Source organism: Anguilla anguilla, chromosome 1 (assembly GCF_013347855.1).
Source record: "Anguilla anguilla isolate fAngAng1 chromosome 1, fAngAng1.pri, whole genome shotgun sequence".
In the NCBI taxonomy this organism is placed as follows: domain Eukaryota; kingdom Metazoa; phylum Chordata; class Actinopteri; order Anguilliformes; family Anguillidae; genus Anguilla; species Anguilla anguilla.
The window spans coordinates 87,403,158-87,420,657 of record NC_049201.1 but is presented as its reverse complement, the minus strand read 5'-3'; the positions used below and the strand labels follow the sequence as shown (position 1 = coordinate 87,420,657).

The following is a 17,500-nucleotide window of genomic DNA, read 5'->3' as shown; positions in this document are numbered from 1 at the left end:
AACGCATATGGCTGAATGAGTAATTGGACTCAATTAAGGCAGCATTAATTGGTTGGAATGAAAACCTGTATACACACGGCCCTCCATGGCACGAGTTTGACACCACTGCTCTACAACATAGACACATTCCATTAAGGGCCAGTAAAAGTGAAGCAAAAACTCATACAGTAATACCATTTTCACAGAAGCGGAGTGAGTTTTAAGATGTGCATTTGCAGGAAGATGCAACTCCCACCCCACCCTGCCCCGCCCCGCCCCGCCCCATCCCAGCTCTGTCTCCGCCCGCTTCCTCACCTGAGGGCGACACTGCCACCTGCTGGACGCTGTCCTCGAAGCGCTGCCAGTTCAGGCTGCTGTTGGGCAGGGCGCTGCAGTACAGGCCGCCTTTGAAGTCCAGGCACCAGATATGGCGCTCTGTCACCACCAGGCTGAGGATCCCACAGCCAGGCCCCGCGTAGTCCATCCAGCTCTCTGCCAGCTGTGGAGAAAGAGCGCCCCCTGCTGTTACACCACAGCTCTGCTACTACACAGCGCCCCCTGCTGTTACACCACAGCTCTGCTACTACACACACAGCTCTGCTATTACACAGCGCCCCCTGCTGTTACACCACAGCTCTGCGATTACACAGCGCCCCCTGCTGTTACACACACAGCTCTGCTGTATCACAGCACCTTAGGTACACTGATGTCATACGGGAAGGACGCCCCTGGTACAGACAGGCTTTACGCCCTGACGCACGGCTCTTAGACAGAAGCAGGGTTACCTGGGGGCAGAAGCGGGGTTACCTGGGGGCAGAAGCAGGGTTACCTGGGGGCAGAAGCGGGGTTACCTGGGGGCAGAAGCGGGGTTACCTGGGGGCAGAAGCAGGGTTACCTGGGGGCAGAAGCGGGGTTACCTGGGGGCAGAAGCAGGGTTACCTGGGGGCAGAAGCGGGGTTACCTGGGGGCAGAAGCAGGGTTACCTGGGGGCAGAAGCGGGGTTACCTGGGGGCAGAAGCAGGGTTACCTGGGGGCAGAAGCGGGGTTACCTGGGGGCAGAAGCAGGGTTACCTGGGGGCAGAAGCGGGGTTACCTGGGGCAGAAGCAGGGTTACCTGGGGGCAGAAGCAGGGTTACCTGGGGGCAGAAGCGGGGTTACCTGGGGGCAGAAGCAGGGTTACCTGGGGGCAGAAGCGGGGTTACCTGGGGGCAGAAGCGGGGTTACCTGGGGGCAGAAGCGGGGTTTACCTGGTGTGATTTGTGGATGCTGTCCTCATTGCGGGGCGTGTCGCTCGGGTGTGGAGGGCGGGGTGCGTGGGGCGTGTCCAGACTGGCGGAGGAGGCGGAGTGGGGTACGCCGGGGGCGTAGATATCCTCCTCATCGCTGGAGGTAAAGATTTCAGGCTCTGGGGGACAGGATGGCTGGGGTGCCTCAGGATGAGGGCGGTCCTCCTCCTCCTCCTCCTCCTCCTTGACCACGCCCTCAGCCACACCCTCAGACACGCCCTCACTGGGCAGGGCAGTGGCCTCTTCCTGCTCAGCAGCAGCCTGCATGTAGGCAAAGGTGCACTGCAGGAGGGAGTCCACATCGGGGGTCACCACCTCAGAGGGCGGGGTCACCAACTCTGGGGGCGGAGTCACCAACTCTGGGGGCGGAGTCACCAACTCTGGGGGTGGAGTTGCAGGCGGGGGCATGACGGACGAGGTGGGAGTCGCGCTGGGCGCAGGATCAGGCGAGGTCAGCAGTGTGAAGGGGTCGTTGCCATGGGAATCCCCGCTGATGGAGTCGCTGCTGTGCAGGTCCGGGCTGCTGGCCCCCCCATCCTGACTGAACACCCCCTCCGACCAGCTGCTGTGCGCCGAGATCCTGTTACCACTCTCTGCACACACACGCGCACACACGCACACATACACACACACACGCACACACGCACACGCACACACACACACACGCACACACGCGCACACACGCGCACACACACGCACGCACGCACGCACACACACACACGCACATACACGCACACACACGCGCACACACACGCACGCACAAACGCACACACACACGCACACACGCACACACGCACGCACGCACACACACACATACGCACACACGCACGCACAAACACACACACACACGCACGCACACACGCACACACACGCGCACACACGCGCACACACGCGCACACACACGCACGCACAAACGCACACACACACGCACACACGCACACACACGCACAAACACACGCGCGCACACCCACATACGCACACACACACACGCACGCACAAACACACACATGCGCACACACACACACACGCGCACACGCACGCACATGCACACACACACACACACACACACACACACACACACACACACACAGAGTTACTCTACCAATCTTTGCACCAAACACAGCCAAAACACAGACCCATCACTGGCAGATGGACACACTGAGGTCCTGCAGAAGAGCAGTGTGGGGCAGGTTCATGCTCACCCCGAGATTTCGCCCCCTCCAGGGCTGTTCTAGCAGCAGAATAACGCCCATCACACACAAGGCCACACCCACCTGGGGCTCCTCTCATACTACACTTAATAAGCAGAAATGATGAAGTCCTTATATTCAGCTCACACCTGCAGCCCAAAGCAGCCCAAACCTGTCGCTACGCAACTGTTCTCCAGCAACACCAACAACCAGCCAACCGTCAGCTGCACAGGCCAGAGACAGAGCAGCCATGACTATGTGCCCCCACGACCTGTGTGACCTCTCTGTGAGCCCCATAACCCCTGTGTGACCCCTGTGTGACCCCTCTGTGAGCCCCATAACCCCTGTGTGACCCCTGTGTGACCTCTCTGTGAGCCCCATAACCCCAGTGTGACCTCTGTGTGACCTCTCTGTGAGCCCCATAACCCCTGTGACCTCTGCATGACCCCTGCGTCACTAGTATGACCCTTGTGTGACCTCTGCATGACCCGTGTTTGAACCCTGCATGACTACTGCGTGACCCCTGCATGACCAGTGTGACCCTTTTGTGACCTCTGCGTGACTCCTGTGTGACCAGTGTTACCCTTGTGTGACCTTTGCATGACCCCTGCGTGACCCCTGCGTGACCCCCGGCTCACCCTGTCGGCGCCGTTTGCTCTTCTTCTTGACCTTGATGGCCTTGACGACCAGCTCCTGCTGCAGCTCGTCGAGGGTGAGGGTGCTGTATCGGGAGGAGGACAGGTCGGACGGCTCGCTGGGGGGGGGCAGGCCCAGGGCGCTGTCCCACGAGGTGACCGAACTGCTGCGGCTGCGTGACTCGCCCCCATCCAGCTTCTCCAGCATGATGACCCCGCCCTCGCCCACCTCCTCTCCCATCTCCTCCCCCGGCTCCGCCCCAAGCTCCGTCCCATGGCCCTCCTGCTCACTAATGATGGCCATGGTCCTAATTGGCTGGGCTGTTTCCACGGCGCCAGTGGGCGGGAGCAGCATGGTGGGGGTGGTGAGGGGGGATGAGAGTCGAAGGGAGAGCTCCGACACTGGGGGGGGGGGGGGGGGGGGGGGGGATACAGACAACACATTAGGGATAATTGAATGTCACTCCATCATTATTAACACTCATTATCACTCCCCATTAGCACCCCCCACTGGTAGAGAGTAGGGGGCAGCAGATTGGCGGTAGTGAGTAGAGGGCAGCAGATTGGCGGTAGTGAGTAGTGAGTAGCAGATTAGCGGTAGTGAGTAGAGGGCAGCAGATTGGCGGTAGTGAGTAGGGAGTAGCAGATTAGCGGTAGTCAGTAGGGAGTAGCAGATTAGCGGTAGTGAGTAGTGAGTAGCAGATTAGCGGTAGTGAGTAGCAGGTAGTAGATTAGCGGTAGTGAGTAGTGAGTAGCAGATTAGCGGTAGTGAGTAGTGAGTAGCAGATTAGCGGTAGTGAGTAGCAGGTAGCAGATTAGCGGTAGTGAGTAGCAGGTAGCAGATTAGCGGTAGTGAGTAGTGAGTAGCAGATTAGCGGTAGTGAGTAGCGGGCAGCAGATTAGCGGTAGTGAGTAGCAGGTAGTAGATTAGTGGTAGTGAGTAGTGAGTAGTGAGTAGCAGATTAGCGGTAGTGAGTAGCAGGTAGTAGATTAGTGGTAGTGAGTAGTGAGTAGTGAGTAGCAGATTAGCGGTAGTGAGTAGCAGGTAGTAGATTAGTGGTAGTGAGTAGTGAGTAGCAGATTAGCGGTAGTGAGTAGCAGGTAGCAGATTAGCGGTAGTGAGTAGTGAGTAGCAGATTAGCGGTAGTGAGTAGCAGGTAGCAGATTAGCGGTAGTGAGTAGTGAGTAGCAGGTTAGCAGTAGTGAGTAGCAGGTAGCAGATTAGCGGTAGTGAGTAGTGAGTAGCAGGTTAGCAGTAGTGAGTAGCGGGCAGCAGATTAGCGGTAGTGAGTAGTGAGTAGCAGGTTAGCGGTAGTGAGTAGCGGGTAGCAGATTAGCGGTAGTGAGTAGTGAGTAGCAGATTAGCAGTAGTGAGTAGCGGGTAGCAGGTTAGCGGTAGTGAGTAGCGGGTAGCAGATTAGCGGTAGTGAGTAGTGAGTAGCAGATTAGCGGTAGTGAGTAGCGGGCAGCAGATTGGCGGTAGTGAGTAGCGGGTAGCAGGTTAGCAGTAGTGCGTAGCGGGTAGCAGATTAGCGTTAGTGGTAGTGAGTAGTGAGTAGTGAGTAGCAGATTAGCGGTAGTGAGTAGCAGGTAGCAGATTAGCGGTAGTGAGTAGCAGGTAGCAGATTAGCGGTAGTGAGTAGTGAGTAGCAGATTAGCGGTAGTGAGTAGCGGGCAGCAGATTAGCGGTAGTGAGTAGCAGGTAGTAGATTAGTGGTAGTGAGTAGTGAGTAGTGAGTAGCAGATTAGCGGTAGTGAGTAGCAGGTAGTAGATTAGTGGTAGTGAGTAGTGAGTAGTGAGTAGCAGATTAGCGGTAGTGAGTAGCAGGTAGTAGATTAGTGGTAGTGAGTAGTGAGTAGCAGATTAGCGGTAGTGAGTAGCAGGTAGCAGATTAGCGGTAGTGAGTAGTGAGTAGCAGATTAGCGGTAGTGAGTAGCAGGTAGCAGATTAGCGGTAGTGAGTAGTGAGTAGCAGGTTAGCAGTAGTGAGTAGCAGGTAGCAGATTAGCGGTAGTGAGTAGTGAGTAGCAGGTTAGCAGTAGTGAGTAGCGGGCAGCAGATTAGCGGTAGTGAGTAGTGAGTAGCAGATTAGCGGTAGTGAGTAGCGGGCAGCAGATTGGCGGTAGTGAGTAGCGGGTAGCAGGTTAGCAGTAGTGCGTAGCGGGTAGCAGATTAGCGTTAGTGGTAGTGAGTAGTGAGTAGTGAGTAGCAGATTAGCGGTAGTGAGTAGCGGGCAGCAGGTTAGCAGTAGTGAGTAGCGAGTAGCAGGTTAGCGGTAGTGAGTAGTGAGTAGCAGATTAGCGGTAGTGAGTAGCGGGCAGCAGGTTAGCAGTAGTGAGTAGCGAGTAGCAGGTTAGCGGTAGTGAGTAGTGAGTAGCAGATTAGCGGTAGTGAGTAGCGGGCAGCAGATTAGCGTTAGTGAGTAGCGGGTAGCAGGTTAGCAGTAGTGCGCAGCGGGTAGCAGATTAGCGGTAGTCAGTAGGGGGCAGCAGAGCTCACGGTTGGTTGCCAGGCCTTCGGGGCGGGTGGCGATGCGGATGATGTCCCGATCCCCCTTCAGGATGAAGATCTCATTCTCTGTGCAGGAGACCGACACGATGTCACCACAGCCTTCCATCCCTCCCACGATCGCCTACGGCAACAACAAACACCAGGGGAGGGGTTAAGGGGCTATATCAGGTCAGGGGCTAAATCAGGGGAGGAGCTAAATCAACAGGTGTGAAGCCTCCAGGGCTCAGGTGATCCTGGCACTCAGGTGCACAATCAGTCTCACTCAAACATGAAACTGACAGCAGTGTATTGCAGACTGATTTCTGATTGGAGGAGCTTCCATAGCAAAGACACTCCCCTCAGCCACATTCCTGCTGCACATTCAGAATCAGCAGATTCCTACAGTACAGAGTCACCCACAGAGACAGCCACAGCACCTAAACTACAGTACACACACACACACACACTCACACACACAAACACACGCTCACACGCTCACACACACACACACACACACAGTCAAACACTCACACACACACACACAGACACACACAAACACACACACACACGCTCACACACACTCAAACACTCCCACACACACACGCTCACACACACGCTCACACACACACTCAAACACTCACACACACACATATGTGTTTATGTTTCAGCTAAAACGTCCGAACATACGGCAAAGAAAGAAAACGATTAAACTAAGATCATCGCTGGCCATGAAACGCTAGATGGGAACAATGGAATCCATCTTCATTCAGCTGTAACTAAGGGTGACTGTGCCACGGAAATAACGTTTCCCTGGCAACAATAAGGCTGATTCATTCCGGAGCTTCAAACAAAGCCTGTTTCACATATTTGCGCTTGACATAAATTACATTACATTACATTTATTTGGCTAAAATGTACATTTATCCAAAGCAATGTACAATAGCCTTACAAAGCCATAAAACATTTAATAATGCTGCTTCATAATGTACACTTTCATGGAGCAATGCAAGACACTCGCAGGAAAAACCTGTAATAACAGTTGAATAACCCTGAATAACCCTGGTTATAATGAGTAAGCATGGGTGTGGGTGTGGTTATGAAGGGGCGTAGTTAAAGAGGGTTGTGGGTGTGGTCACAGAGGGGGCAGGGGTGTGGTCACAGAGGGGGTGGTCACAGAGGGGTGGGAGTGTGGTCACAGGGGGCGTGGTCACAGAGGGGGTGTGGTCACAGAGGGCTGTGGGTGTGGTCACAGAGGGCTGTGGGTGTGGTCACAGAGGGGTGGGAGTGTGGTCACAGAGGGGCGTGGGTGTGGTCACAGAGGGGGTGTGGTCACAGAGGGGCGTGGGTGTGGTCACAGAGGGCTGTGGGTGTGGTCACAGAAGGGCTGTGGGTGTGGTCACAGAGGGCTGTGGGTGTGGTCACAGAGGGGTGGGAGTGTGGTCACAGAGGGGTGTGGGTGTGGTCACAGAGGGCTGTGGGTGTGGTCACAGAAGGGCTGTGGTCACAGAGGGCTGTGGGTGTGGTCACAGAGGGGCGTGGGTATGGTCACAGAGGGGTGGGAGTGTGGTCACAGAGGGGCGTGGGTGTGGTCACAGAGGGCTGTGGGTGTGGTCACAGAGGGGGTGTGGTCACAGAGGGGCGGGGTGTGGTCACAAAGGGGCGTGGTCACAGAGGGGGTGTGGTCACAGAGGGGCGTGGGTGTGGTCACAGAGGGCTGTGGGTGTGGTCACAGAGGGGTGTGGTCACAGAAGGGCATGGGTGTGGTCACAGAAGGGTGTGGGTGTGGTCAGAGGGGTGTGGTCACAGAGGGCTGTGGGTGTGGTCACAGAGGGGTGTGGGTGTGGTCAGAGGGGTGTGGTCACAGAAGGGCGTGGGTGTGGTCAGAGGGGTGTGGTCACAGAGGGCTGTGGGTGTGGTCACAGAAGGGCATGGGTGTGGTCACAGAGGGGTGTGGTCACAGAAGGGCGTGGGTGTGGTCAGAGGGGTGTGGTCACAGAGGGCTGTGGTCACAGAAGGGCGGGGCTGCCTACCTGGTTGAGGCAGTCCAGCACGTAGACGCTGTACTCGTTCCAGCTGAGCAGCCAGCCCGGGCGCAGGAAGCAGCCGAGCAGCCCCAGCTGCCGCTCGGGGGGGGCGGTATGCGCCCGAGGCGCCGGGGCGGGGGAACAGCTCGAAAAGGGGCGGGTCCTGGGCGAACAGCTCCTTCAGCACCAGCGTCTCCTGCACCGCCCCCAGCACGTCCGCACGCCACAGCCGCACCCCCGGCCGCGCCGCGTACACCTGCAGGTCGCTCTGCTTACAGAGACCAGCGCGGAAACACGCGCCGAGCCTGCCGCTGCTGCAACACACACACACACACACACACACAGCCTGTCAATCAAACACTCTAACCCCTCCCACACACACACAGCCTGTCAATCAAACACTATAACCCCTCCCACTGCCAAACACACACACACACACAGCCTGTCAGTCAAACACTATAACCCCTCCCACTGCCAAACACACACACACACACACACACAGCCTGTCAATCAAACACTCTAACCCCTCCCACTGCCAAAGCACACGCACACACACAGCCTGTCAATCAAACACTATAACCCCTCCCACTGCCAAAACACACACACACACACACTCATACACACTCACGCACACGCACACTCACACTCACACTCATACTAACACACACTCACACGCACACTCACACACACATACTCACTCACACACACGTACACATGCACGCACACACACTCACTCACTCACTCACTCACAATCACACACACACACACACAGGCAGTACCTCTTGCGGGGTTTGGAGCCTAGCTGCTGCAGACTCTGCTCCTGGGTGTAGAACATTAGCGAGCGCTGCTGGGAGGAGATCAGCAGCACCTTCTGACTGTACTCCAGCTGCACTATGGGAGACGGCTCCTCTAACAGCAACACAGGACTGCACACGCCCTGGAACACACGCGCACGCGCGCACACACACACACACACACACACACACACGGTGAGAACACATGAACACACACACACACGCGCACGCACGGTGAGAACACATGAACACACACACGGTGAGAACACATGAACACACACACACACACACACACACGGTGAGAACACATGAACACGCACACACACACACACACACGGTGAGAACACATGAACACACACACACACACGGTGAGAACACATGAACACACACACACACACACACACAAACGGTGAGAACACATGAACATGCACACATACAGTGAGAACACACACAAGCCCTCCAATAAATACGCACTCACGTTCAACTACACCGTCCATCATGCACATCTGCTGACTGCACTAGCCCTAATGCTAATCTAGCCTGCTACCATCCAGCTTCAGGGCTAATTACACTGAACTACACAGTCCATCAGGCAAATCTTCTCACTCCACTGCAGCCAGCCCAGAGCCCCTCCCACAGGAAGTGCACCCACTCCCCCTCCCACAGGAAGTGCACCCACTCCCCGTCCCACAGGAAGCTGTCCCAGAGCCCCAAATCCCCACTGCACAGAGCAGTCTGCACATCTAAATCCAGGATCAGCTTCTGAGGGCTCAAATCCAAATAAACAGATGACGTGAGGCTTTTCAAGGTGATCACTAAAATCTGTATCAACAATGGAATTCAAGCACTTCTAAGTAAAAACTATTTCTCCATAAAAAGCTTAAAATTTTTGAAAACTTTTAGGACCTTCATCTTAGTTTTATTAACTCATTCCCAGGGTTCTCTTTATCCATAGTGATTTCTGGCCCTGAAAGACCCCATAAACAGCCTCTTCCTGAACCCTGGAGTCCAAGGGCCCCTGCTGGGGAGTACTGGAAATGCAGATGTTGCTTAGACTCTGGATTATCTCTTTGGAAATTTAAAACAATAAATGTGTGATATATTTTGTGATATATTTCCATATTAGCATTAGTGTGGGGTACATGTGTGGGGCATGGGGCAATTAATCAGCATTAGTGTGCGGTACATGTGTGGGGCATGGGGTAATTAATCAGCATTAGCGTGGGTACCTTTATAGGGGTTAAGGTTGGTTTTGGGTCAGCAGAAGCAGTACCTGTGAGGAGTAGGGGGTCAGGGTTCGGTTAGGGGAAGCAGAAGCACTACCTGTGTGGGGTTGGTGGCTAGGGTTGGTTTAGGGTGAGCAGAGGCAGTGTGGATTAGGGGGTCAGGGTTGGGTTAGGATTGGGTCAGGGTTGGGTCAGGGTTGGTTTTGGGTCAGCATAAGCAGTACCTGTGTGGGGTAAGGGGTTAGGATTGGGTCAGGGTTGGTTTTGGGACAGCGGTACCTGTATGGGGTAGGGGGTCAGGGTTGGGTTAGGATTGGGTCAGGGTTGGTTTTGGGTCAGCAGTACCTGTATGGGGTAAGAGGTCAGGGTTGGGTCAGGGTTGGTTTTGGGTCAGCAGTACCTGTATGGGGTAGGGGGTCAGGGTTGGGTTAGGGCTGGGTCAGGGATGGTTTGAGTCAGCAGTACCTGTGCGGTGTAGGGGGTTAGGGTTGGGTCAGGGTTGGTTTTGAGTCAGCAGTACCTGTGTGGGGTAGGGGGTCAGGGTTGGGTCAGGGTTGGGTTAGGGTTGGGGTTGGGTCAGGAGTACCTGTATGGGGTAGGGGGTCAGAGTTGGGTTAGGGTTGGGTCAGGGTTGGTTTTGAGTCAGCAGTACTTGTGTGGGGTAGGGGGTCAGAGTTGGGTCAGGGTTGGGTTAGGGTTGGTTTTGAGTCAGCAGTACCTGTGTGGGGTAGGGGGTCAGGGTTGGGTTAGGGTTAGGGTTAGGGTTGGGTCAGGGTTGGTTTTGAGTCAGCAGTACTTGTGTGGGGTAGGGTCAGAGTTGGGTCAGGGTTGGTTTTGAGTCAGCAGTACCTGTGTGGGGTAGGGGGTCAGGGTTGGGTCAGGGTTGGTTTTGAGTCAGCAGTACCTGTGTGGGGTACGGGTTCAGGGTTGGGTTAGGGTTAGGGTTGGGCCAGGGTTGGTTTTGAGTCAGCAGTACTTGCGTGGGGTAGGGGGTCAGAGTTGGGTCAGGGTTGGGTTAGGGTTGGGTCAGGGTTAGTTTTGAGTCAGCAGTACCTGTGTGGGGTAGGGGGTCAGGGTTGGGTTAGGGTTGGTTCAGGGTTGGTTTTGAGTCAGCAGTACTTGTGTGGGGTAGGGGGTCAGAGTTGGGTCAGGTTTGGTTTTGAGTCAGCAGTACCTGTGTGGGGCAGGGGGTCAGGGGTGGGTTAGGGTTAGGGTTGGGGTTGGGTCAGGGTTAGGGTTAGGGTTGGGGTTGGGTCAGGGTTGGTTTTGGGTCTGCAGTACCTGGTCCAGATCCACAGAGGAGTACACCACCTTCCCCTTGTCGTCTCCAGAGAAGAGCTTCATGCCGTTTGGGCTCCAGGCCAGCGCGGTGATGGTGCTCTTATGCAGCCCAACCACGTCAAAACGCCGCAGCTGGAACAGGAAACAGCCAATCAGCACACACCTCACTCACAGAGCCAATCAGCACACACACCTCACTCACAGAGCCAATCAGCACACACACTGATATGCCGCAGCAGATGACAGGAAACAGCCAATCAGCACTCACCACTCACTCACAGAGCCAATCAACACACACACCTCACTCACAGAGCCAATCAGCACACATCTCATTCACAGACCCAATCAGTACATACATCTCAATCACAGGACCAGTCAGCACACACTTCTCACTCACAGAGCCAATCAGCATACACATCTCACTCACAGAGCCTATATAGGTTACTTACCAAAAGAACTCATTCTGACCTGTATCACTAAAATACAGATAGCATAAAGCGTGTGTGTGTTTAGGGCTGTCAAAAAATAAAAGTTCGAAAACTATTCTAAAATGTTGTGCGTGCACATGTGTGTGTACCAGGCCAAAGTATTTCAGTAGCATACAGGGATAGATGCCCATACAGCGTCAGGCCCTGATTGGCTAATCTGCAGGCCCTAGAGGTGATTGACAGGTAGTTCCCCCACCTGTTTGTTCCTGCCAGGCAGGGGGGAGACTAGCTGGAAGAGAGCGACCCGCCCCGACGCCGTGCCAACCGCCACCAGGTCATCAAAACAGCTCAGAAGCTTCACTGCAGAGACGGGCTCCGATTTACCCTGCAAAACCGGGCACAGGCGCACCAGGGCACGCACAGAGAAACACACCGGCAGGCACATAAACGCAGGCGCAGCACAAACACACGTGCCAGCGCGCGCGTCCACATACACGCACGCAATGGAAACATCTATTAAAAAGAAACGTTGTCTGACTCATTTAATGAACATAAATGGTAATAAATGTTACTCTCACATGCCCCGAGTAAAGTCATCACATCACAGGGCAGACATTTATATAGTATAGCAAGAATATATATTTGCGCAGGAAACTGGCTCCACGCACACAACAACTGCTCCACGCACCTCCAGGTTGTACTTGTTCATCTGGCTGAGACGCCGGCAGTAAAGGTAAAGCATGCCGATGCTGCTGCCGACAGCGATGTAGTCACTGCTGGCGTCCAGCGCGGTCAGGTACACCAGCACGGAGCGGAAGCCCTTCTGCACCTTCGCGGGGATGGAGTTCAGAAGGTAGTACAGCGGGCAGAACTCCTTCAGGAGCGGCGGGGTGGTGTGCGTGGCCATGGCAGGGTGCGGGCGGGGCTGAGACAGAAATGGCAGTTTGTTAGCTGACATCACAAACTCCAACAGAATTAAAACTCATTAATTCCAACTACAAAATGTTTATTTCGCAACACATACGAGATCACACATGCTAATAGGGCTATTAGCTAACCCTATTCCAAGCTAGCACACTGGAAATAAACATCACTCGTTTTAATAGATACAACGTTATCGATATGAGCTAGCGAGCTCCTAATAACTTGGCCGTTAAGCATAAAGCATTCTAATTACTATCTTGATTAAATAGCCAGATAACCTTGGACATGTATATACTGAATCTAGAAAGCCACTCCGACACTGATGGTGCTGGGTGTTGACATTGGCAGGACAGACACCAGCCAGCCGCCGAAACCCTTCCAGCTCTTTAGCTTATCATGTCAACAAAAGGTTTGGAAACCGTCTTCAAAGATTGTCAGCTAACTAGCTCGATTTCTAATCTAGCTCGTTAAGGATCGGATATCAACATATTCTTGAGATGTTTCTATTTTCGCCAGTACTAACTGTGACAAATCAGTCATGCATAATTTCATTTTCACATCCACGGACTGCACACATGCAACATCACGATCGATGTATCGTTAAGTTAGTAACTACTGTCCATACTGTAACTAGTGGTATATACGGTAGCTAATGTTAGCTAGCTATTCAACTGTGATAAGCTGTTCATTTGTCCGATATTATTCAGAGAAAGCCAAGTAAGCTAGCGCTAGAGTGCTAACGTTAGCTTTACGGGTCCAGTTCAAAGCACAAAAGCTGGCTAATAAACAGTACTGAGAAAACAGGCAGCTGGACAGCTTACATTGAGTACAAGCGACTTCTCCTACGGAATAACAGGGATGTCCATTTACCGACGCTGAGGTGTTAAAATGTTGCCAGACAGATATGGAGCTACAATACTAAACCGCCGATTTTAAAAGAGATAAACAGGTGAATTATTTCGCAGCTGTATCTCTCTTTCCCCAGACGGCAACATAGCTCCCAAATGGCTCGACAGGCTGTGACTGTTGACACCCGGAAATGACGTAAACAACAGGACAAACGCAATGCGACTGCGGGTGTGGTTTAGAGGGTTGAGCACATTTTTCAGCACCTGATTGGACAGTTCCCACAATGGTCCTCTTGACCTCCAGCTGTGGTTAAGTTTGAGCTGGCTCATGGTCCAGGCCCGATGTAGGGACTAATAACCGCGCATTCAATAATCAGCTGACTTTTTTTTTTTTTTTACATTACATTACATTACATTACAGGCATTTGGCAGACGCTCTTATCCAGAGCGACGTACAACAAAGTGGATAACCATAACCAGGAACAAGTGTGTCGAAAACCCTAGAGAGAAGTACCGTTCCTAGTGCAGGGAACAACCGCATAGTTCAACTTGGACCATGAGGGATAAACTGATTAATACTAACACAAACGAGAACAGCAACAACGCAGTCTATGCAAAAATACAAGCAGTATTATAAGACGATATAGACGAGTGCATTAACTAAGTCACCTACGAAACAGCTACCTAGTTACAACCCTAATCTTACGGTTAATTTAGAGATTACAGTGAGGCAGGGAGGGATGGGGAGAGGTGCAGCCTGAAGAGGTGAGTCTTCAGTCGTCGCTTGAAGTGGGTCAGTGTCTCAGCTGTTCTGATCTCCACGGGGAGGTCATTCCACCATCGTGGGGCCAGGACAGACAGGAGACGTGTTCGGGAAGCGCAGATGCGAAGAGGGGGAGGTGCCAGGCGTCCTGAGGTAGCGGAACGGAGGGGTCTGGCTGGCATGTAGGGTTTGAAGATCTTGTGGAGGTATGCTGGGGCTGATCCCTTGACTGCCTGGTATGCTAGGACCAATGTTTTAAATTTGATGCGAGCCATAACAGGCAGCCAGTGGAGGGTAGTGAGCAGGGGAGTGACGTGGGAGTGTCTGGGGAGGTTCAAGACCAGTTTAATTTTTTAAATTTAATTTAACTGTAATTTTCTGTTACAGTAACATTAAAATTATCTTCTGAGACTTATTAATGTTAAATTCCTTTTTCATCTCGGTCAAACGTCACAATAAAGCTTAGCAGTTGCATGCAAAACGCTAGTGTTATAATTCATTTTTTTTCATTATATGTTTTAATGTGAACTTTGATGCATTTGATTATGCACGTATGGGAGGTTTCTCTTGCTCGCCTCTCCCATTCTTGCTTCAGCTTATTGGTGAACCGTGAAGATCGATATTCTATAACTTTATTTATGTGATATTTATAAAATGATATGATAAAATTGTATATCCTATACATTAGCTAGTAAATGTAGATTTTATCTCTGATTTTGGGCAAATTCAGACAGTGGTTTTTAATGAGATGTTCCCTTCATGTTCAATAAAGAGGAAGAACCGGTCCCTGGCCAGACGAAGCTCGCGCCATGTATGCTACTTAAACATTCTGTGATAAATTCCTGTTCTGGTATTTAAAAAAAAAAAACAATTGCTAGCGTTTCCCGCCCATGTTCCAAATGCCAATAAATAATGCTGAAAATCTGGGGACAGCCTGATAAATAACGTGAATTACGCGATCCATTTTATTGGCAACGAACAATACTATCAGACAACAAACCAAAGGCCACTGTGAAATTGCCATAGACCACAGGAGAGTACGTCCAGAAGTACACTTGTCTTTGTGACAAAATTGTGTTTTATTTTGATATTTTGAGTTTTTCATTTGAACCCGTTATTATTTCAGCAACGGGGCGGTTTTTCCTCGATAAAATTCAGGCCTGCAATGGTCATGGATCCTTCTAATAACCCTTTTATTAGATTAATGTTTTTTTTTTCAGAAACATATTGGATCCGTTGCAGTGTGCTTAGCTGCAGTTTAAACCCAAAGTTTAAACCTCCTCACCACATAACTGCATTATAACTGGAACAGCTACCCAAATCTGTGAAACAGCTGTGAAATAAAGTTTTGTTGTATTTTAAGCATCCAATTGTAATGCAGTGCTGTGGTCTAGATTTAAACCTCGGGTTTAAACTGCAGCAAAGCATTTGACGTTATTTCTTGGGTTATTTACTGAGACGAAATTATTTTTTCTTCATCGCTTGGCTTTTTGATTTTTTATTCATGATTCTTGCATTACAAAACTATTCTTGTCGTAACACCATTGACCAATTACAGGATTATTATAGGCGGGACGGACCAATCAGAACGCGAGTTCCCACGCGGTTCTTTGTGTCTGAGAGCGGGTCAAGAACAGGATTAGGAAACCACTCTTGACGTAAAATGTGCATGTTAGGTTTTTGACGGTGTGGAGTGCGTAATAAGTACCAAGTCAACTGTTATGTTTTAGAGACTAGCTACTGTTTGGAAACTATGGAAGGTAAGGTGTCAATTTGGTTGCATGGTATTTATTTTGCATTCCGAAATTTAAGAGTTAGCCAGCTGGCTAAAGCTAAATCGTCATGTTGTGGAAAGTGGCTGCGGAGCTGCGAACAAGCTATACGAGCTACATTCTTTTGTTGGTGTATCTATTTCTAGGTTTGGTTTCTCATACATACATTACGTTAACAAAAGATTATCAGAATGGGTAGCTGACGTGACGCTATGATGATTTTTTCCAGCCAAAAGTCCCGGTGCCTCTACACCGTGCAGAAAACCGGTTATGAGTGGAAGCGCACGAAAGCTGAAGGACAACGCGGCGGACTGGCACAACTTCGTAATGAAATGGGACCGACTAAATGACGAGGGATCCACGATCGCGAACCAAATTGTAAACTTAAAGTTGAGCAAAGAGTAAGTGTGAATCCGATGCAGAGCGCAGAATCATTCAAATGTTTTCCTCATCTACTATCCGGTACAGCTGCTCCATATGGGTTCAGAAGCAAGCAGCCAACAGAAACTTCCATTTGTCCGCATGCAGTTAAACGGTTCTCCACAGAAACTGTAACGCAGTTTCACAGCGATGCAGAGCACGACAGACTGCTCAGTATCGGCATTAACAAAACACCCTGTTTATGTAAAAGTGTAAACTTTTAAATTTACATTCGGTTTCACTGAAAATAATAATTCATACATGGTACCTGTTTGACAGAAAGTGCCGTCTGGCGTTATATAGGGACATATCTGCGTGTTACTGAGGTTAGTTTTCTTCAGCACAAGAGAAGGAACCTTCATTCCCAAATAAAATGTACCGGTTCCCCTCTCACTACACGTGCGCCTCTGTGTCCTCAGGGCGGTGAAGGAAGCGGACATCGCCGAAGACGGTGGCCAAACCGCCATTACCCAGCGCACAGGAAGCGCGTCTGCAGCCGCCGCGGAGCTCGAGGATCGGTGTTCTGCATTGGTGGTCATTTTGGAGAAGATGGTGAGGTGAAATGTCACCAAGACGCTTGGCAATATCATCACCTTGGACTGGATTTTTAAAACGTGTCTTAAAGAGAATATGGTTCTGTGTTTAGGCTCACCTAGTATCCAAAATGGAAAAGTTGGCCTCTTCAACAAAAGGTGTGTGTGAGCTGCAGGAATTCCAGCAGGAGCGCACAGGTGTGTGTGCACCTCTGTTTCATACCTGGCCAGTCACACACTTTGGTGAGTGCACAGAAGACCCGTCACACAGACCCCAGCGCTCTGATGTGGGGTGATATACAAGTATGAGTATGAAGGCATAATTAAGCCTTTAGTGAACCCCTACCCATCTCTCCCACAGCAACATCCATGTCTCGGAGCACTTGCGTATTACATCTACTAGTGCTAATGGAAAACCTTTTTTGTAAATGACCATTTGATTATTTTTCAAAGTATATTTTAGCTGGTTATCTCAAGACCAGTATGAAGCTATTTATAAATAAAAGATGGTTGATTTCAGTGTAATGGTGAAATATGGCAGTTACTCACCTTTGGGCCAAGGCTGAGATCTTTCCGGACTTGAGGAGCGGGATGTTTCCTAACGTGGGCTTTTTCTGCAGACGAGGTCTCCTCCCGCCTCCTGCGCTCCTACAGGGAGGAGCTGGCTCTGAAGGAGGTGATCGTGGGGGAGATTGCGCACACCTGCAGGTCGGACCTGGCCCTGGTGTACCTGTCCTGCTGGCTGTACCAGCCCTACCTGGAGCAGAGCAGCACAGTGCAGCTGGAGAGCCTGCTGCTGGAGACTGGGCACAGACCACTGTGAGCACAGACACACACACTCACACACACACACTCATACATACACACACTCCTCATACACACTCACACACACACACACTCATACACA

At 51.6% G+C, this 17,500-nt stretch overlaps 2 protein-coding genes across 3 annotated transcripts in view; one reads left to right on the top strand and one right to left on the bottom strand.

Moving 5' to 3' along the window:
* tecpr2 (tectonin beta-propeller repeat containing 2) overlaps positions 1–13,295 on the bottom strand; it is a 35,574-nt gene extending 22,279 nt beyond the window's left edge. Inside the window, 11 exon segments of the mRNA XM_035389963.1 lie at positions 295–478; positions 1,227–1,858; positions 3,094–3,492; positions 5,590–5,722; positions 7,611–7,715; positions 7,717–7,918; positions 8,384–8,541; positions 10,906–11,037; positions 11,590–11,718; positions 12,022–12,258; positions 13,079–13,295. Coding sequence (XP_035245854.1) covers positions 295–478; positions 1,227–1,858; positions 3,094–3,492; positions 5,590–5,722; positions 7,611–7,715; positions 7,717–7,918; positions 8,384–8,541; positions 10,906–11,037; positions 11,590–11,718; positions 12,022–12,240 — 2,293 coding nt within the window. The 5' untranslated portion in view covers positions 12,241–12,258; positions 13,079–13,295.
* Positions 13,296–15,469: 2,174 nt separating this feature from the next.
* On the top strand, positions 15,470–17,421 carry cinp (cyclin-dependent kinase 2 interacting protein). Of its 2 annotated transcripts, none has more exons than XM_035381798.1 (5): positions 15,470–15,628; positions 15,870–16,041; positions 16,480–16,612; positions 16,707–16,791; positions 17,214–17,421. In XM_035381798.1, exons 1-5 carry the CDS (start codon positions 15,622–15,624, stop codon positions 17,414–17,416), a joined length of 600 nt encoding a protein of 199 aa, XP_035237689.1. In that variant the 5' UTR covers positions 15,470–15,621; the 3' UTR covers positions 17,417–17,421. The 2 variants fall into 2 exon arrangements, with proteins under 2 accessions (XP_035237689.1, XP_035237678.1); XM_035381787.1 differs by having other exon boundaries at positions 16,707–16,836.
* Positions 17,422–17,500: the final 79 nt, after the last annotated feature.